This window comes from Abramis brama (assembly GCF_963993115.1).
Source record: "Abramis brama genome assembly, chromosome: 3".
NCBI classification, from domain to species: domain Eukaryota; kingdom Metazoa; phylum Chordata; class Actinopteri; order Cypriniformes; family Leuciscidae; genus Abramis; species Abramis brama.
In genome coordinates, this window is record NC_139965.1 from 9,606,837 (window position 1) to 9,629,051 (window position 22,215).

The 22,215-nt window shown below is 43.8% G+C and overlaps 2 protein-coding genes across 2 annotated transcripts in view; both read left to right on the forward strand.

Annotated features, from left to right (window-relative positions):
• LOC311080147 (uncharacterized protein) overlaps positions 1-22,215 on the forward strand; it is a 108,390-nt gene that overhangs the window by 47,348 nt on the left and 38,827 nt on the right. The window lies entirely within an intron of this gene.
• Positions 1,486-22,067, forward strand: LOC311078909 (uncharacterized protein; the record flags this gene model as incomplete). Its single annotated transcript, XM_084107959.1, has 6 exons — positions 1,486-1,655; positions 17,533-17,841; positions 18,687-18,962; positions 19,912-20,223; positions 20,532-20,635; positions 21,948-22,067. Exons 1-6 carry the CDS (start codon positions 1,592-1,594, stop codon positions 22,065-22,067), a joined length of 1,185 nt encoding a protein of 394 aa, XP_083964085.1. The 5' UTR covers positions 1,486-1,591.

The following is a 22,215-nucleotide window of genomic DNA, read 5'->3' on the forward strand; positions in this document are numbered from 1 at the left end:
TGGCACTGCGTCGCTTTTCAGCGTGAGCTGTGTGGAGAAGCCCATATCCACCTCTATTGTGTTGGAAAAGCAATCCCGCGTAAAATGCAGGTTTCACACTCACGGCCTTCCAGGCCAAGTGCATGCAACCACTGGCGCCTAATTTCCAAGTCTGCTGGAAAGCTATGCAGTCCAGCAGTGCTGTTGCAACCAACATAAAGCTACCACATAATAACACTAAAACAGCTCACGTTAGCTACAAGTAATCGCGAAAACAGATTTAGATCAGGCATACTACTGGCATACTAATGGGGTCCTAAGCTCGGACTCATCTCTTCAATAGGACTCAATTGTTCACCACACCGGCCCTAGGCTGTGGAACAGCCTTCCGGTTTACATCAGATCGGCACAGTCTTTAACTATTTTTAAATCTTTTCTTAAAACCTACTTTTTTTTCTTTAGCTTTTAATTCATTGGGTCCTATCTTGCACCCAGTGCAATTGACTTTGTACACCGGCGCATGTATCATTCCTAATTTGTACCCGCGCACAGCGGACTTTTCCCCTCACAGAAGCACGTCGGTTAACTAAGAAATACACTTACGCTCCCAGGGGCGGTTCAGCGCAAAGAGTCAGTGGCGCGTTGCGCATGCTATTCATATGCTATTTTAAGGGCGCATGCTTGGGCATAATCAATGTAGGCCTACCGTGTGCACAACGCGCATACACTTTAATTCTCTCATCTACACAGAAGCAGCAGTTTTCATTTTTGCAAATCATACATTATTGCGATAGATAGATAGATAGATAGATAGATAGATAGATAGATAGATAGATAGATAGATTATAATTATTATAATTATAAAAGCATACATCTAGCTTACACATTTACCCAAATTATCATACGCCTGTTTAACCAAAGTTAATTTGGGTGTGTTTCTCCATCCCCAACGTCATTCTCTGTGTTTTACGGCCCTGACGAGAACGTCGCTCTCCTCGGCTGTGAATTGCTGCCCGCGCGCCTGGCAAATCCGCCGTTATAATAGGAATCCGCTTTAGAACAAGCGCGCCTGCTCTTAAAGGGAATGTGAGATGACGCTCTGATTGGTTTATTTCACGTTACGGCCAAACCACACCTATGAATAATGAAGCTACTTCAGACCAACCCATTTTAGATTTGCGTCAGCACAAGAGTCATTTATCCCGCCGGTATAATAGCAACAGCGCCCGAGACCCGCACACAAAGTTACTTGCGTTTCGCGCTTTATACTTGCGTTTCAGATCGTTAAAATAGGGCAAATTGTGAGTTTTTGTCATGAATGTGTGGTTTGTCCTTGTCTCTTTATCTTGTGTTTTGTTCAGCACTTTGGTCAGCCATGTTTGCTGTTTTTAAATGTGCTATATAAATAAATACAAACTTGAAACTTGAAACTTAAATGTCTCTTGTGTTGTTAAATGTTTTACACAATTGTTAGTGTCAGAACAGCCACAGAGCTGTGGTCAAATGTGCACAAACTGAGAGACACGAATAACTCTGCGTGATCAACTGAGGAAGTCGTTTTCTCTCTTCTGTCTTTCTCTGATGCCTCAGTCTGTCGTCTAAACGTCCGGACATGAACATCTTTCAAGAGTCCCACTGCTCCATTTTAGCAGTTCTCCTGCTTTTCCTTCTCCAGGGTGAGTATCTTTAGAAACATCTCAGTTAATGTCTCAACCGGCTGTAATACACTTCCTTATTTGTGTTTGGTGTGTATAGGGATATGCATCTGAAAAACTGCTCTTGGTTACATTTATACAGACACATATGTGTACATCTTGGTCGCATACATGTTTATGTTTGTATATGTGTGTAAATCTGTTTGGCATAGTAACTCGAATTAACTGTGTATTTATTATGTTACTGAATGTTTAACGCAATGCATTTTTAAAGGATTTTATTTAAGTTGAAATGTATTTTACCCTTATTTAGATGCAAATGATCATGCATGTTGTGTTTAAGTCTTATCTGTGTTTCATCGGTGAGAAGAATGAAACGTGCAACTCAGGAAACCTCAATCTTACAAACTTTACAGAAAGTGGCCAAATGTTACCGACCGTTATTCTGTTGCAACCAGCATTAATGAAAAATATTTGTTATTGCTGGGTTTTAAGTTCACTTGTCATTCATTGCTACTGAAGAATATATATTTTTTCAAATGTGCAACATTTATAAAACAATAGGCTGAGGTGTTGAGGTGTTGAGGTGATGGTGGGTGGAGGAGGGGGTGTGAAACACTTCCTTTATTGAGCGAGAATGGACACCCGAAACAATGAGCTGAAAATGCAGATCATGAGTCACTGTGCAAATATACATTACAAACCATTACAGGCCATGCACTAGAGTCTGAGATATCCGGTGGGAATAAAGTTATTCTTCAGCCTGACTTTGCTGTGCTGAAGTTCTTAAGAAGATAAGAGTGAATTTGTGAGAAGTGTGAGATGGTCTGTGATGATAAACCCTCACCTCAAATGTCGTGAGCTTCTTTTGATGGTTTATTTAAAGCTACACTGTGTGATATTTTCCCCCATCTAGCGGTGAAATTGTATATTACTACCCAGTGAATATTAGTTTCTGTTTCTTTCAATTCTGAGGGCGTTTTAACTCCTACAGTGGCTGTATTGTTCCAAGATTAGCATGGCTTCCAAAATAGCTTAAAAAATTGCGCCTATAAAACTATTCATCACCTGTGATCTGTCACATCACAGATTTATGTTACAAGGTAAACAATACTTTTTCACCATTGATGCGAGGAAAAGTAACGCAAGTTATACTAGAGGTCGTTCTGGCATTATGCACAACCATGCTATGGTTAGACAAGAAACTATAAAACAATTTACACAAATAGGCTGAATTACCTGTCGAGAAGAAAGCAGGCAACTTCGGTGTCCGTTTTAAAATCTTTGCTCCTCATGAGCTCTTTCCATCTGGGAAAAGTTACTCCAGTATTGACTTTGGTCTTGCTGATTTGCCTGTCGCGTTGACGTTTTAATTCTCTCTTTCGCTTCCTTGGCGACTCTGCTACATGTCCTCGAAAATAGGCGTGATCCTCCATCTTCAGCAATCTTTCAAATCTGCCGGCAGTCACGAGTAATCTCCCCCTCGCATTCGTCACGGTGTCACTGAGTGTAGGGCTGAACGATATATCATTATCGTATCTATATCTAGATATGAACTTTCAAGATATTACTATCGAAAAAAGCAACGATATAGACGATATAGATTTCCCCTCTCCGCGCTCGCCCTGCATACAACTCTGGCAGTCACAACAAACATCAGTTTTACGAGTGCCCTTGAATGCACCGCTAAAGCCAGCGCGCACACACTACCAGGGACGTGGGAACTATACATAGTTCCCACAGGCCAATTAATGTCACGTGACCTCCCCGGAGACGCCATCTTTGAGGGCATAAGCTGCTGTGTTTACAAGGTTTTACAAGCAAATTTCGAAGATTTCTTCCTATTTATAATGTTACGAAAATCATGAAGAGACAAAGTGACAGAGATTATAAAGACACTCTATTAACACAAGACAGAGAGAGGTACAATGCGAAAATTTCAGTCATAAATGGTGTGGATCCGTATGCGCTAAACTGAGCACTGATTTTGCAGCTTTGGCTCAGATACTGTATAATCCATGTGTACCATTATCTGGTATTGGCTAGGAGTTTTAACACATGTAAGCAATTCCGAGCCTGGAAATATGTGCATGAATATGAATATACACGATATGAAAATAAAAAAAACTCGCTTGCAAATTAATGTAACAGTTAATGCGGAACTACTTTATACACGGGTTCTTTAGGGACATAATCTGAGATTGCAAGGCTGGAATGTGTGTGTGTGCGTCAGTCTGTGTCTGTGTGTGTGAATGAGAGAGAGAGTCGCGGGCGCGATCGAACAGTGGAAACAATGTTGTTCTCTTTCATCATCTCGTTTCGAGATCCACCTATGGGAAGGGCATCCGTACCTGACCTCTGCAGAAGCATCCAATTGCACCAAGTCTGGCTAGACAGACAGAAGCGCGCAGCCAATGCCAGGTAAGGCCACACCCCTTACCTAAGCATATAACTTCTCCGCGCGCTGCTATTCCTCAGTTGACATTCGCTTCTCGCGATCTCTGCACTGACACAGTTCGGTTGGATTAACGTTACGCTGCTCACTTGCGAGTCTTCAGGAGGACATATCGCCAGATCAGCCTCCGCCAGACGTGAGTGACAGTCGTTTCTTCAGCCTATCCGCTGTGTTTTTTGCATCCGGAGCCGCCCGCGCTCTCGCTGTCCTTCACCTGCTCCTCCTTACATGGCTGCCCGCCACGGATTTTTCCGAGTTCTTCACCGCTGGCCCACCCATGGCTATGTGACCGTCTAAACCGCCGCTTCTCTGGGGAACTATCACGACGAGCCTGCCCGGCCGCGTGTGGTGCTCTCATCGCCGCTAAGGACCCTCGTTCTGCGCGGTCTGCTTGGGCTTTACACGCTCAAGAAGCTTTGGAGAACCCGGAGAATTGCGGTCATTGTAATTGCTGTCCATGTAACGTTAGCTTTTACTAAGCCGACTTTTAGTTGCACGACCCAGCGCGCCGTGCTCGGCCTTTCTGACTCGGATGGAGGACACGGTGATGATGACGCGCTACCGGGGGACTCCCGGAGCGCCACCTCTCTAAAATAAAATATTTGAGCTGACATCAGCCCAATCCGCATTCCCTGAAGAGGACATCTTCACGGGAAACCCTCACTCTCGTTGACGAACCGGCCGGTTCCGATGACGGGGATGACGCGGTCCTTTTAACGTTAACTAGGCTAGCGCTCACGCGGCTTTGCCTCAGTAACATTACATCCTCCTGGAAGTTTGTGAGCGAGCGGCCGTTCGTCTCAACATTGTGTGGCCAGCTCCACAGGAGGAAACAACTCTTAAAACGTTTTTTCCAGCGTTCGCGAAGCTCATAAGCACGGCTGGAGTCCCGCTAGACTGTTAACACGGTCTCACGGGCCTTGATGTGTTACGATTACGCGTTGAGGCTTTCAATTTATGCCTTCCTAGGAAGGCGGCCCCGAACGCAAGCGGCCTGCCTGTTGTTCGACCGTTGGGAGTATCGAGCCCGCTTTCACGGGCCACGAGCCCTCCGGATTCTCTCCCGGTCCCGGAACCCCTGTCCAAAAGACACAGGATCTCCTGCGGACGGTCGGTTAATCCCGTCTCGTGGCTGCCCAGCCCGTGTGTTTAGTGATGCTGTCGTGAGGAAAAGTACATAAGCAGTGTTACCACACCGCACGCACTTGGTTCCCCTCACCCAGTTATTAAAGGCTTCGGCCCCAGTGTTTTCCCAACACAAAACACACACATTACTAAACAACACATTTAACAAACGAATCAAATGAATTCGTGCAGATTTATATATCTGCCAACATAGAGAGCAAATCTCTCTGATCCCATGCATGTCGCCCTGAGTCTGTCCACAAGAGGGCGCCATTGCCTCACAAATCAACCAGCTGGGCTCACACAGCTCAGTTGTGGCTGCCCAGCTCATGTGTTTTCAGTGGACGTCGTGTGTGGAAGGCTTCGGCCCCTGTGTTCCCCAACACAAAACACACACATTACTAAACAACACATTTAACAAACGAATCAAATGGATTCGTGCAGATTTATATATCTGCCAACATAGAGAGCAAATCTCTCTGATCCCATGCATGTCGCCCTGAGTCTGACCACAAGAGGGCGCCATTGCCTCACAAATCAACCAGCTGGGCTCACACAGCTCAGTTGTGGCTGCCCAGCTCATGTGTTTTTAGTTGATGTTGTGTATGGAAGGCTTCGGCCCCTGTGTTCCCCAACACAAAACACACACATAACTAAATAACACTTTAAAACAAACAAATTAAATAAATCCGTTACAGAGAGAGTATCTCTCTCCACGGATATTACTTTTCTGCCTGCACTTGAGACTGCCCAGTTCATGTGTTCAGGAGATGTGTGTTTTTCCCCCCACTTAAAAATCAGGGGGCACTTTGTGAGGGAAAGTTTAGCACAGTGGACACCACACTATGTTCCCCTCACTCTGTCAATAAAGGCTTTCGGCCCCAGTGTTTGCCCAACACAAAACACACAAAGTTACAAATCAAATGAATACGTTTTGGAAAGAAGACCTCTCTCCGCAGAGAAAACTTCTCACTGCAGAGAGAGGAAAACCCTCCAAACCCCTGCATGTCGCCTCTAGTGTGCCCACTAGATGGCGCCTTTGCATCACAAATGAACCAGCTGGGCCCATACAGCCCCGCTCCGGCCCGAGCGGGGGTGCTCGCAAGCCGCTTCAGCGCACAAGTGGGTTTTTGCGTACCGTAACCCAGGGTTACAGGCTGCAGTTTGCAATAAAACCTCCGCATTTCAACGGCGTTCTCTCTTCTCACACAGAAGAAAACGCCTCATACATTCTGAAAGAGGAAATTTCCTCCTAAACAAGGGAGCGATTCAGATGGTGCCACCCAATCTGATAAACCATGGTTTTATTCCTGGTATTTTCATTATCCAAAAGGCGTGGCGCCCCCCGCCCTATATTGGACCTTCGAGTGTTGAACAAACATTTGAGGAAATACAATTTCAGAATGTGACACAAGGCTCTCTCGCCCGTGCCATAAAGCAGAATGACTGGTTCACATCAGTCGATCAGAAAGATGCTTTCTTTCACATAAGCATCTACCCTCCACACAGGAAATATCTTCGTTTCGCCTACCAAGGCATTTGTTCCGTTCGGGCGCAATTTGAGTCCCCGAACTTTCTGTCTGTGTGCGGAGGCGGGCGTGGCGCCCCTGAGACTATCAGGGCTGAGAATTCTGATTTACATAGACGATTGGCTCATCATAGCCAAATCGAAGGAGAAGGTGTCGCTGGTCACCGGCCGGGTGCTCGCGCACATCACATCCCTCGGGTTCAAGGTGAATGCGAGCAAAAGCAATCTGACTCCCAGTCAGAATGTCATTTTCCTGGGCTTGGAATTGAACTCAGTCTCCATGCGAGCGCGTCTCTCTCAAGAGCGCGTTCGCTCGCTGACGAACTGTCTGTCTCAGTTCAGAGAAGGGGCGAGAGTACAATATCGCACATGCCTCAGGCTGCAGGGTCTCATGGCTTCATCTATCCAAGTTGTGCCAATGGGTCTCCTGAGAATGAGAGCGTTCACGAAATGGGTTTTGTCACTACATTTCAGCCCGATTCATGATCTCTGCCACTTGGTAATGGTGACGTGCGCCTGCTCGGCGGCCCTGCGCCATTGGGAGAGCGAGAACTTTTACGCACGGGGAACCCCCCTTGGGACAGTTACAATGCGGAAAGTTGTGACGACAGATGCGTCCTTAACAGGCTGGGGAACCACCCAGGAAGGCAGAATGGTGAACGGTCTGTGGTTGAGCAGACTACGTTCAGCGCACATTAACTATTTAGAGCTTTTACCAATTGGAAAGCTCTGAATCATTTTCTGCCTCGCCTGCGGGGACATCCCGTTCTAGTACGGTGCGATAATACCACGGCAGTGGCTTATATTGGGAATATAAGCCTGCTCAGCTACTGTTCGGACGCTCTTGCTTACTGCTCCGCGCTTTGCTCTATGGCTTTTACATTTTATCTCCTTTATTTTTATATTTTATTTCCTTTTATCACCTAATTTTAACTTCAGCAAACAGCACAGTGCTCAGACAACAAAGTTTGGATTACTACAAAAACGCAGAATTCTTTTACCCGACCAGCTTACATTCCGGGAAAGGAAAACAAAACTGCCTACATTCATACGGATAAGAGAGAAAATGCCTCTTCAGGTTCAAGAATCTACTTGCTGCACTAACTGCCACAGACTTTTACAAAGGATTGCAGTTCTCGAAACAAAGTTACTTACGGGACCATCAAACCAGACGGAGCACACAACAGAGCTTCGTCATGAACACCCTCAGCATACCGGTGAGTCCCATGAAACTAGTGCTCCTCGACAGGTAGAGAAACAAGCCGATCGACTTACTAATCGATGGCACAAACAGGGAGCGAGACCAAAAGGCACTCGAGACATCAGATTGTCACGAGCATCACATATTCCCGCAGTAGCATCCTCTACCCCAGATACAGCTCTGACAAGGATTGCAAACACCGGTCTTCTACCACCGCCTATACATCTTGAGAACAGATTTGAAGTACTAATGAATGTAAATGAGGAATCCCCAAATGTGATGAATGTGATCGAACACAGACTGAATGGGCCAGTAGCTAACACTGATGCTAACTGGCGCTCAAGGTCAAGCAGACAGCGGCACTCAGCTCAGAGCGCTGCCGAGCCCAGGACTCTGATAGTGGGGGACTCCATAATCAGAAACATTAGCAGCAGGGATACAACTATGTGCTGCCTTCCACAAGCAACAACTTCTGATATAAACAGGGAACTTCAGAACATTCTGATGAAACATAAGACTGCAAATCGACTCATCATTCATGTGGGGAAGAATGATATTCATAAAGAGCAGTCAGAACTCCTTAAGAAGGATTTCAATGAACTTTTTGAAACACTTAAAAGACTGAAAGTTCAAACATTCATCAGTGGACCTCTCCCAGCAAGAGGAACAGACAGGTTTTCACGGTTGCTTGGGCTAAATACATGGCTGCAAAAAACCTGCAATATAAAAGGAGTAAACTTCATTGACAATTTCAATCTTTTCTGGAGTCAGAGACAACCGTTTCATCGGGATGGCCATCACCCAAACAAACTTGGTTCAAAAGTGTTAAAGGACAATTTCTACTTCTCCATCAATCATCCTTCTGCAGTTTGTGCCAATCCACTCAATCTGAACGGCACACACACACCTGGACACAGTATGAATGACCACAGGACTTCACTTCAGCAGCAAAATGGACATGCGGTTGACATATCACACAAGGACAATGATAACACCACTCCGCCACAACAACCTCTGCTCACGGACACAATCTCAGCTGAGCCCTGCCCACAGAGAGACATATCAGAACTGCTTGAAGATTCAGCACCCAAGGACGACTTCCTGGAAAACAGCCAGGGAAGCCAGGACAGCATATCACAGCCTCCTATAACACCAGAGCAACAGCCCCTTTCACCAGACACGCTATCCCTCTCTCCAGCATCGCCTCTTCTGTGTTTCTCACAGAAAATGGAAGAACTGGTGTATGCTGGAACCAAACTATCCCACTCTTTTGCTGCAAGCCCCCAGATACCAACCAAAAAACGACAGGCACCATTACCACCCGCACCAAAGCCTGCGGGCCCAGCTCGCCCTCCCCCTCCTGTGAGAGCACTTCGGCCTCTGCCACAACGCCAGGGCCCACACCCTCCTCCATCTGCTCGAGGTGAACCAAAAACAACTGATACCAGCTCTCAGTGATGTGTTTTGGGTCCCCGCTCTGATAACAGTAACTTTCTCAAATGTTTACAGAACAAGCGGGAACCCAGTGTGCCGGTATCTTTCTCTATTGCTGTTTTATTACAAGATAGAAAATCTAAGGCCTTCAATAGCCGTGCAGCAAACCTAACTAATCTGGTGCCTATTACACGTCAAAGTAAGATTGATGTGGGGACAAAAAGTAAGACTGTTAAGTTAGCACTTTTAAACATTCGTTCACTTAAAAATAAATCACTTCTAGTCAACGATTTAATAACCACAAACAACCTGGATTTTATGCTTCTAAATGAAACCTGGCTAGAAGACAGCTTTAGTGCAACAATCCTCAATGAAGCAGCCCCTCCTAACTTTACTTTTATGAGTGTCTGCAGAGCTGTTAAGAGAGGTGGGGGTCTAGCTGCTCTTTTTAAAGATATCTATCAATGTAAGCAAATATCATTTGGGAATTACCCTTCTTTCGAATATCTGGGTATTGTGTTAAAAGGTGCTCCACGCATTTTACTTATCATTATTTACAGGCCTCCAAAATACTCTCCAGCCTTTGCTGAGGACTTTACAGAAATGTTATCAGCAATTACCTCAGAGTTTGACTGTTTTGCCATTGCTGGAGATTTTAACATCCACATAGATAGTGCAGAAAACAATATGGCAAAAGAAATCAAAAGTGTTTTAAAAACTTTTGATCTGACTCAGCATGTACATGGACCCACACACAATCGTGGACACACTCTAGATTTACTTATCAGTAAGGGTCTAAACATTTCATCGATTGTTATTAAGGATGTAGCACTGTCTGATCATTTCTGTATTTTCTTTGATATATTGATCTCTCCTGCCACTGAAGCTAGATCTGTGTCTGTCAAGAAGAGATGCTTAAATGAGAACACTAGTGTACTATTTATGAAGGCTATATCCTTAACACCAAGCATATCTGCAGCCTCTGTTGATTTTCTCCTTGATTCTTTTAACTCAAAAGTTAAAGGTGTAATTGATGATATTGCTCCTGTTAAAGTCAGGAAGAAGAGTGGCAGACAAAAAGCACCTTGGAGAAACTCAACAGCAGTGCAAAATATGAAAAGACAATGCAGAAAAGCAGAGCGCATGTGGCGGAAGACAAAACTTGTAGTCCATTATAACATCTACAAAGACAGCCTTCATGCTTTCAATATGGAACTAGGCAAAGCTAGACAGACTTTCTTCTCAAATATTATAAACAGTAATTTGAACAACACACGCACTCTTTTTACTACTGTAGAGAGACTGACAAACCCCCCAAGCCAGATTCCCAGTGAAATGCTCTCAGACAGCAAGTGCAGTGAGTTTGCTTCTTTCTTCTCTGAGAAAATCAATAATATCAGAAAGGTGATCAGCACATCCTTGAGTTGCACTGAGGTCAGACAGATCAAACCACCTGAGAAAGTAGTTACTATGTCTGACTTCAAAGAAATTGATGGCAAAATTTTGGAAGAAACCGTACAGCACCTTAAAACATCAACCTGTGCTCTTGACACACTTCCCACATCATTTTTCAAAAGTGTGTTAAACAGTTTAGAAGCAGATCTTCTAGAAGTGGTAAATGTCTCAGTTCTCTCTGGGAGTTTTCCAAACTCCCTGAAAACTGCAGTTGTCAAGCCCCTCCTGAAAAAGAGCAATCTGGATAAGACCATATTAAGCAACTATAGGCCGATCTCAAATCTTCCTTTCATAGGCAAGATCATTGAAAAAGTTGTCTTCAATCAGCTGAACAAATTCTTAAGCTCGAATGGATCCTTTGACAATTTTCAATCTGGTTTCCGACCGCACCACAGCACAGAGACAGCGCTCATAAAGATAATAAACGATATTCGCTTAAATACTGATTCAGGCAAATTATCAGTGCTGGTATTACTTGACCTTAGTGCTGCATTTGACACTGTCGATCATAACATACTTCTTGACAGGCTGGAAAACTGGGTGGGGCTTTCTGGGATAGTCCTAAAATGGTTCAGGTCATACTTAGATGGGAGAGGTTATTATGTGAGTATAGGAGACCATAAGTCTGAGTGGACATCCATCACATGCGGAGTCCCTCAAGGCTCAATTCTTGCGCCACTCCTGTTCAACCTGTATATGCTCCCAATGAGCCAAATAATGAGAAAGAACCAAATTGCTTACCACAGCTATGCAGACGACACACAGCTCTACTTAGCTCTATTGCCTAACGATTACAGCCCCATTGACTCCCTGTGCCAATGCATTGATGAAGTCAAAAGTTGGATGTGTCAAAACTTTCTTCAGTTAAACAAAGACAAAACTGAAGTCATTGCATTTGGAAACAAAGATGAAGTTCTCAAGGTGAATGCATACCTTCACTCTAGGGGTCAAACAACTAAAAATCAAGTCAGGAATCTTGGTGTGACACTGGAGTCAGACCTTAGTTTCAGTAGTCATGTCAAAGCAATAACTAAATCAGCATACTATCATCTGAAAAATATTGCAAGAATTAAATGCTTTGTTTCCAGACAAGACTTAGAGAAACTTGTGCATGCTTTCATCACCAGCAGGGTGGATTATTGTAATGGACTCCTCACTGGCCTTCCCAAAAAGACCATAAGACAGTTGCAGCTCATACAGAACGCTGCCGCCAGGATTCTGAGCAGAGCCAGAAAATATGAACACATCACACCAGTCCTCAGGTCTTTACACTGGCTCCCAGTTAAATTTAGGATTGATTTTAAAGTATTATTACTGGTATATAAATCATTCAATGGCCTAGGACCTCAATACATTGCAGATATGCTCACTGAATATAAACCCAACAGATCACTCAGATCACTAGGATCATATCAGCTAGAAATACCAAGGGTTCACTCAAAGCATGGCGAGTCTGCTTTTAGCTATTATGCCAGTCGCAGCTGGAACCAGCTTCCAGAGGAGATCAGATGTGCTCCTACTGTAGTCACATTCAAATCTAGACTCAAAACACATCTTTTTAGCTATGCATTTACTGAATGAGCACTGTGCCAATGTTCGTCCGACTGTTTGTACTGTACTGTATTTTTTTTTTTTTTTTCTTAACTGTTTTAATTATTCTTATTTCTTTTTATTATTTTAATTTCTTTTATGTAAAGCACTTTGAATTGCCATTGTGTATGAAATGTGCTATATAAATAAACTTGCCTTGCCTTGCCTTATATCAACCGTCAGGGCGGCATGTGCTCGTCGAAACCCCACGCTCTAGCTTACAGGCTTTTGATGTGGAGCAGACGGGTTTTTCTGTCATTACGCGTGACTCATGTTCTGGGCATTCTGAACAGAGACACCGGATCTGCTATCGAGGGGAAACCCAATCTACGGAGATTGGCGTCTTCACCCGCAGATAATGAAGATGCTATGGATGAGATTTGGACAGGCAGCCGTAGATCTTTTCGCCTCGCGCGAAAACCACCATTGTCCTATGTTCTTCTCGCTAAAGGACATGGACGTGCCCCTCGGGGCAGATGCACTGGCCCACCCATGGCCCAAAGTGCTGCTGTATGCTTTTCCTCCCCTGTGCCTGATAATTTTCACACTGGCCAGGGTGAGAGAGCACGACCTGTCTCTCATTCTGATAGCACCCAGGTGGCCCAAAGCCCCATGGCTGGCAGAGATAATCCCTCTGTTATACGCCGAGCCATGGCGCCTCCCCCCTCGCACGGACATACTGTCCCAAGCCAACGGGGAAATTTACCACCCCCATCCGGACAGGGTGGCTCTCTGGGCCTGGCCCGTGAGAGGACGAACCTAAATGCACTGGGGCTCCCGCCGCGTGTAATCGTCACTACTCAGAATGCCAGGGCCGTTTCCACACGATCCCTATATGGCTGTAAGTGGCAAGTGTTCGAAGGGTGGTGTGATGGGCGTGGTCTCACATCTTATCAGTGCTCGGTGCCTGATGTTTTGTGTTTCATGCAAGACCTCATGGAAAGAGGCAGGTCCTTTTCCACCATTAAGGTCTTCCTGGCTGCGATTTCAGCCTGTCATGTGGGTTTTGTGGGCTCCACCGTCACACCCTCTAACCCGCAGTTTTATGAAGGGTGCACGCCGCTCTTTGCCGGTTATCAGGAGATCTGTTCCAGAGTGGGACCTCTCCATGGTGCTGGAAGCACGGCCTCTGTATCTTTTGAGCCTCTGGGGAGTATTTCCCTTAAGCTGCTGTCCTTCAAGACAGCTTTGCTCTTGGCCTTGGCATCTGCTAAACGGGTCAGTGAGCTACATGCACTCTCGGTTCACCCCTCGTGCCAAATTCTCCCTAAGTGGAGATAGGGTTTCCCTTAAGCCTAACCCGGCCGTCATGCCGAAATGCTTCCCTGCGTTCACTTCGGAGGTTTTGGAGCTATCCGCTTTTCACCCTCCACCTTTTTGCCTCCCCGGAGGATCAGAGGCTGAATGCTCTGTGTCCCATCCGTGCTCTGCAAGCATATATGACCAGGACCAGTGCTTTCCGCAAGAGCTCTTTGTTTCAAGGGCTCCCCCCGCACAAGGGGAGTCCTATTTCAAAGCAATGCCTCTCACATTGGCTTGTGGATGCTATACTATGGCTTATGAAGCAAAGGGAGTGTAGCCCCTAGGGGGCATCAGAGCTCATTCCACAAGGGGCTTAGCCGCCTCTTGGGCTTTGTTCAGGGGAGTGCCACTGCAGGACATCTGCTCCGTGGCCAGCTGGACCTCTCCTCATACCTTTGAGCGTTACTACCGGTTGGATGTCACCAGAACCTTGGTGGCACACTCGGTCCTAGGGGTAGGGTCCTCTTAGCCCTTTCCCACAGCCCCGTTGGGTTAACCAACGAGGAGTGAATAGGCCGGCTGGCCATGTTCATTCCTGTCACCAAGCATTTGCATTCCTTCTTGGGTTTAGCTATGTGCATTGGTGGTGTGGGGGCCGTTATCATGTATGTGTCTCTTTCATGTTTCATGCCCTGCTTGTCCACAGCAGTTTAGCGTGGCGTCACCCTTGCAGGGTCATGTTTGTGGGACGTGTCAGGCACCGCCTCTATGAGGTGACCGTCCATCTCTGGCCTTCAGAACCTCACTGTGAGTGTATTGGGCAATCGGGGAGCTGTCCATGTCTCTCCCATAGGTGGATCTCGAAACGAGATGATGAAAGAGAACAATAGGTTACTGTCGTAACCCCGGTTCTCTGAAACATCGAGTGGAGAGATCCACCAGCGTTGCCCCGCTTGCCGCACGAGAAGCGAATATACTTACTGAGGAATAGCAGCGCGCGGAGAAGTTATATGCTTAGGTAAGGGGTGTGGCCTTACCTGGCATTGGCTGCGCGCTTCTGTCTGTCTAGCCAGACTTGGTGCAATTGGATGCTTCTGCAGAGGTCAGGTACGGATGCCCTTCCCATAGGTGGATCTCGAAACGAGATGATGAAAGAGAACAATAGGTTACTGTCGTAACCCCGGTTCTCTGAAACATCGAGTGGAGAGATCCACCAGCGTTGCCCCGCTTGCCGCACGAGAAGCGAATATACTTACTGAGGAATAGCAGCGCGCGGAGAAGTTATATGCTTAGGTAAGGGGTGTGGCCTTACCTGGCATTGGCTGCGCGCTTCTGTCTGTCTAGCCAGACTTGGTGCAATTGGATGCTTCTGCAGAGGTCAGGTACGGATGCCCTTCCCATAGGTGGATCTCGAAACGAGATGATGAAAGAGAACAATAGGTTACTGTTGTAACCCCGGTTCTCTGAAACATCGAGTGGAGAGATCCACCAGCATTGCCCCGCTTGCCGCACGAGAAGCGAATATACTTACTGAGGAATAGCAGCGCGCGGAGAAGTTATATGCTTAGGTAAGGGGTGTGGCCTTACCTGGCATTGGCTGCGCGCTTCTGTCTGTCTAGCCAGACTTGGTGCAATTGGATGCTTCTGCAGAGGTCAGGTACGGATGCCCTTCCCATAGGTGGATCTCTCCACTCGATGTTTCAGAGAACCGGGGTTACGACAGTAACCTATTGTTTTTGTATGTTTTTAATACCTCGTCATTTTGTACATACAGGACATCATTCAAACTGCAAAGTGTTAACTTATATTTGTGTACACTCGCAAAAAAAAAACAACAAATTCTTAAGTGTTTTGAGGGAGTTTCTTTCCTGTTTATCCTCGCCAGCCATAACCTCCATCGTTGTTCTGACAAAAGCTTCGTCTTGTCACATTCATGAAGTGTTTAAAGAGTTTAAAGAGTTTCAAAATGTGTTTGATTTAAGCCTACATTTCAAAATTTTGTGTCAGAAAATGTATTGTATTCAAATGTTGAATTTAGCTAGAGACAGGCGCGCTCAGAGCTGTCATATATCACAACTTTTCAGTGTTTTCAACCACATACTGTTTATGTGAATTTATATGTTTGAAACCTAAAATAAACAGTATGTGGTTGAAAACACTGAAAAGTTGTGATATATGACAGCTCTGAGCGCGCCTGTCTCTAGCTAAATTCAACATTTGAATTTAGCAGTTGATCATGTGATGCACTTGATCGTACGCTCCAGGGACCAGCCTAGACTGATTACACCTGTGTGATCGTACGTGCGAAAGGCTTAAAAACAATACATTTTCTGACACAAAATTTTGAAATGTAGGCTTAAATCAAACACATTTTAATTCAGATTCTGTATTTATATATATATATTATATATATATATATATATATATATATATATATATATATATATATATATATATATATATAGTATTGTATCGATATCGAGATATCTGGCATGAAAATCGAGATATGAAATTTTGTCCATATCGTTCAGCCCTAACTGAGTGTAAAATCTGCCATTGAAGCTTGAATTTCCAGGTATTTCCCTCTTTGGCGAATGTATTTTCAAGATAGAGGCGCAACATGGCTGCCGCCATTCGAACGACTCGCTCATATGTATTATAAATGGCAGATTTTACGCTTACGAGAACACTTTATTAGTTGGTGGAAGTAATTGCACATGAATGAGCTGTAGGCTCGCGCTAGATCGGCCCAAAACCGGCATCCGACCAGCACGGAAGGTCTTAACGTGTTACTGTCCTTTTCTCGAGGCAAAGTATTTTTTGATTAAATGCAATACATTTGAATATGTATTCTCTCGTTATGTCATCTGACTCCATAAATGAAACTGTTTTAATATCTTTGGATCATTAATTGTGAGCGAATGTTTGACTATTCCTTTTAACTCTTTAATGAAAATAATATCAAAGTTAGTTAGAATAATCAAATGTAACAATTTATTATGTCAGGTAAATATATCATGCCAATTTCATAATCAGGTCAAAGATAATCAACAAATTATCTATAATAATCAACATCATACAAAACATCAAATGCTCTGGAATAAAGAGAAAAGATGCAACCCAACAATAAGAAATACATGAGGTAGAGGGGTCTCCCTCTCAGCCTCACGGGCGAACCTGAGTTACAGAAAAGGCCCCGAACCCTTTGCTGCATTTCATTATTTAGTCAGGACCTCTTTCACTTGGAAACATCTTTTAGCAATGGAAATTTGCATTCAGAGGTTACACCTTTGGGTGTAGGGAGACCATTTCTAGAGGCCAACCCCTCCTTGTGTGCTAGTTATCCATAAACTCTCAAAAACCTTATTACCTTTTGTTTTACTTATTTGGAAATGACACATTTGTACCAGTCACACTGTGACATTTTAAAAATACTCTGTGATAATCATTCACATTAAACTATACATTTTCTTGGGTGATTTACATGTGGTCTCAGCATGTGAGAGGAAGTTGGGGAGAGATGTGTTCTGAGGTGAGACTTTGCCTCACAAATGGTGAGTTTAAATGCTAACTTCCAGAGAGGTCCTTTGTCCTCTCTCAGGGTCTGGTCGCTCTTCAAACAGACTGTCCGGCGGCATTTCCTAATTTCTCAATTCTTACAGAGCACATATACTTTTGATAGAACAAAGTGTTTTTTGCTAAGAATCAGCTTAAAAAGTTACAGTGTAGCTTGAATATTTGCCATGTTCCCTTTTTCTCATTGGTTCTGATGATGTTGTTGCCAAACTAATTAATCTATGTTGAATGTGAAAAATATGACATGATTTTGTGATGATTTGTAACCAGAGTTGTTTGTTGTGTGTTGTAGTGTCACGAGCTGATCCAGATGTTCAGGTGCACAAAGCTGTCGGAGACTCGCTGGATTTAATTGCTAATTATACAAAAGAAGGTCTTGAAGTGCAGTGGACATATAATGAGAACACATTTGCTGAGTATGACAAAGATCAGATCAAATGGGTGAACGCTCCATTATTTAATGAAAGGTTAAAGATGAATAAGGACAATATTAGTATAACAATTGAAGACCTGAAACTCCAGGATTCTGGAAGCTTCTCTATTGTTGCAGAGAATAAATCTGGTCAACTTCCAACAAAAACCATTGTGCTGCATGTTCATGGTGAGTTTAACTTGATATTCATCATGTCAATGCTGTGTTGGAAACTCAGAATCGAAGACCAGGAGACTTTGGGATCACGTTCAAGAAGTTATTCTTTATTGAGGACTTCGCGTTGACGTGGCTGCAGTTCTTCCAAAGTCTAACTCAAGACAGTTGCCTTGCAAATTTATAGACATTTAGGGGGAGGGATTTACATTGAGGTTGAACAAAGCATGCAAATTAAGTATACAGGTTAAGGAACCCGCCCGACTCCAGCGTGTTACCAGTCTCAATCCAATCAGCATAACCATTCAAACGCATATGTGCTAATCCAATCAGCCTAACGATTCAATGTCTGGGCTGTGGCTCTGAGTGAATCTGGGACTCCAAGAGCCATTAAAGACAATAAGGAGAAAACAGGAATTGCATCTTTGCTGAGCAGAATCATTATCTCAACCTTAAACGCTAAATACAATATTCTTTACCGTGATGTTATGTATGGAAGCATATTTGAAATAGATTTAAAATTTGTATCCCTTCAGCTGTTAATGTAAACACACATAAACATTCAAGAACTGGAGTTAAATAAGTCTATAGTAATTTAGCTGAAGTTAAATAGTTCCTTTATGAAGGAAACCATATAACTTTAAAATTAATGATTCAAAGAGGGAATTTTCATAGTGATGTCAGAGAAGAATCTTCCAATGAACAGTTCCAGTGTAAATAACTTTTTTCCACTATAAAAAAAAAAAAAAAAAAAAAACTTTTGTACAATGGAAATATTCTTCTTGGAAACATAGAAACAAAAAATAACGTTATTTTCAAAATGTAATTTTTTTTTGATTTTGTATATTATACTCCTCCAGATCTCATCAGAGATGTACAGATTGAGTTCAGTGATTCCTGGCTGGAGTCAAAAAACATGTGTGTGTTTCATCTTCGGTGTCTGGCGTCCGGTGATCCGAATCCCTCCTACAGCTGGAGTGGAGATCCGGCCAAGACTGGACAGAACCTGAACATCAGCCTCCGTCCAGCAGAGAACGCTACACTCACCTGCACCGCCAACAACACCGTCAGCATCAAGCAAAAGCACAAGACTGTAGTGTGCACAGGGAAATCTGAGGATCCACGTGTGTCATCAGGTACTGTTTTGCATTAAAATACTGAATTGCTTAACTTCTGGATTAAATGATTAAACATGTTATACTCTGAAGAAACATAATTTTTGTAAATCAAAAGGAACTATAGAAGTGATTAAAGCAAAGTCAATAATGTACCCAGCTAACAACAAATAGGCCTATTTTCTAATGTTCCCACTAAGTTAGCAAAAAAAAAAGAAAAAAAAAAGAAAGTAATAAGTAAGTACGTTTTTTTCTTGGCTATACGAATGTTGGAACGAAGGAAACATTCCATTTTATCATTCTACGAACATTTTTGAAATGTTATTTTTAAATGTATTCTGAAACGAGTTGCATTAATGTTAGCATTTAAAAAAATGTTAGATTGTATGTTACAAAATTATATATTATTTCAGGGTTTTAAGTTCACTTGTCATTCATTGCGATGGAAGAATATATATTTTCACATGTGCAACATTTATGAAATAATCGGCAGCTGTTGAGGTGATGGTGGAGAGTAAATAAATCAAATTAAAATAAAGAGAGCAAGAGTGCAGTGGAGGAGGGGGTGTGAAACACTTTGTAAAGCGTGGATGGACACAGGGGCGATGAGCCGAAAATACAGCCAGAGATCACGAGTCATTGTGCAAATATACAGTACAAACTATTACAGGCCATGCTTCTGAAATTCAGAAATCTGGTGGGAATAAAGTTATTATTTTCTGTTTTCTTATTCTGTTCTTAAGAAGATAAGAGTGAATTAGTGAGAAGTGTGAGATGGTCTGTGATGATAAACTCTCACCTCAAATGCCGTGAGCTTCTTTTGATGGTTTATTTAACATTTGCCTTGTTTCCTTTTTCTCATTGGTTCTGATGATGTTGTTGCCAAACTAATTAGTCTTATGTTGAATGTGAAAAATATGACATGATTTTGCGATGATTTGTAACCAGAGTTGTTTGTTGTGTGTTGTAGGGTCACGAGCTGATCCAGATGTTCAGGTGCACAAAGCTGTTGGAGACTCGCTGGATTTAACTGCTGATTATCCAATAGAAGGTCTTGAAGTAAAGTGGACATATAATTGGATTGCATTCGCTGAGTATGAAAAAGATCAGATCAAACGTGTGGATCCTCAATTATTTCTCAAAAGGTTAAAGATGAATAAGGACAATATTAGTATAACAATAGAAGACCTGAAACTCCAGGATTCTGGAAGCTTCTCTATTATTGCAGAAGGAAAATCTGGTCAACTTCCAACAAAAGTCATTGTGCTGCATGTTCATGTTGGTGAGTTTAACTTGATTTCTCTTACGAGAACGGTTCTCTTGTACTGCGTTGCAAACGCTATGGGAAAACTCCTTTCGCGAGAATATTGAGAATATTGAAGCCTTTATTTTAAAACGCATTGCAGCTGCACAGCAAGAGAGCATGACAGCTCGATAGAGCGAGCTGATTGGCTGTGCTGCGGCAACTGCACGAACCTATGGCGAATCAGCAAGGTAAACGGTCCAATCGGAGTGTTTGGCACCTTGCCAACCTGAGCGCGCCAAAATGGGCATGGCTGAAGATTATAAAGACATATTTATCTCCTTCAGCTCGAGCTCTGTTTCTCACCTCGTTTTCGCTGACTTCTCTGGTGGACTGGCTTTCCCCAGAAGAGCCCGCTAGAAGCCGCCTTGATGAATGGCTCCTCCCCAGCGTGCGGCTCCGTTCCTCCCTGAGGTCCACAGCGAGCTTACAAAATCCTGGCACACGCCCTTTTCAGCGCGAACGCGCTCTTCTGCTTCTGCTACACTTTCATCCGTTGACGGTGCTGAAGAAAAGGGCTATGTAAAGCTCCCCCCGCTAGAGGAAGCGGTCGCCGATCATCTGTGCCCTCCCACTGCAGGCAGTTGGAGATAGACTTGTAGTCAAGACCGACTAAACCGAGACCAAGACACTACCAAGACCAGAGGGTATCGAGACCAAGACAAGACCAAGACCAAGACCACGTCGAGACCAAGACCGAGACCAAGTCGAGACCGGAGGGAAAAAAAAAACAGACTAGTGTGGAAGCTACGCAATAACTTGTATGAATTCAAGAACAGCAGCATACTAGGGTTCAGCCGCAGTTTACATTCAATACATATTAGACGGTATTACTTATTACTAACAATACAGACAGACCATGTCATGTGTGTGACTGTGAGCTCACTATAAATGTTTTTGCAGACTGGGTGATATGTGTAGCAATTGCATGACAGCTGTTACTGCACTATTAGATGATTGAGACTCCCTTAACTTTTGTGTACTGTTGAGGACTGGGATGAATGGTATTGACTGGTTCATCTGACAAAACATCAAACACCTCCAACACCATCTTGCTCCTCCAACTGTCTAAAGAATGAGAAATATGTAACCAATTGAAATTATACTTAATGTGTAGATGAAATCGTAACATCAAATTAAAGATGCACAAGTATAAACTTGGATTAGGCCTAATGTTTAGTCAACACAATAGAGATATGCAGATGATATTTTAAAGACCATTTATTTAGTCAAACACCATCTTAAATATAATACTGTAATCAAACAACACACACACACACACAGATCAAAGATACAAATTCATCTAAACAAATGCAAAATACAAATACTAAATATTAATACATCAAAAACTGTACATCAAATCGGCGTGGGCTCATGTGTTTAAAAACGCTCATAACACTCGAGCCCCGCCATTTGAACAGGAGGGCGCGAGGGCGCAAGGGGCGGTTCACTTTCTGTACATAAGAAAGCTGGCCGCGAGCAGCATAAATTTTAACTGTCGCCAGAGCCAAGATTTGAACACGGGTCTCTGGCGCGAAAGCCTTAGATTTCGCCACTGAGCCACAGGGGGGAATGACATAAGCTTTCTGTTAGCGTGAGCATATAAGAGAGCGTCATGTGAGTCACGCGGGGGGGCACCATATAATAATAACAAATAATGATGTTGCATTATGGAACGTTGTGTGTCATCGTGGATATTGTAGGCTAAATCCCCCGACCACTATGTCGGTCTGAGACAGCGAGACCTAGACAAGACCGAGAGATCCGAGACCAAGACAAGACCAAGACCAAAGACCGACCATGACCGGTCTCGAGACATATAACAATAGTTGGAGAACAAAAGCGACACACCCATCTAAGCCGTGCAGGACAACTTCCGCTATGGCCGGTCGCGCCTATGCCGCCGCCGGTCAAGCCGCCTCTGCATTGCACACCATGGCGATCCTCCAGGTGTTCCAAGCCAATCTCCTC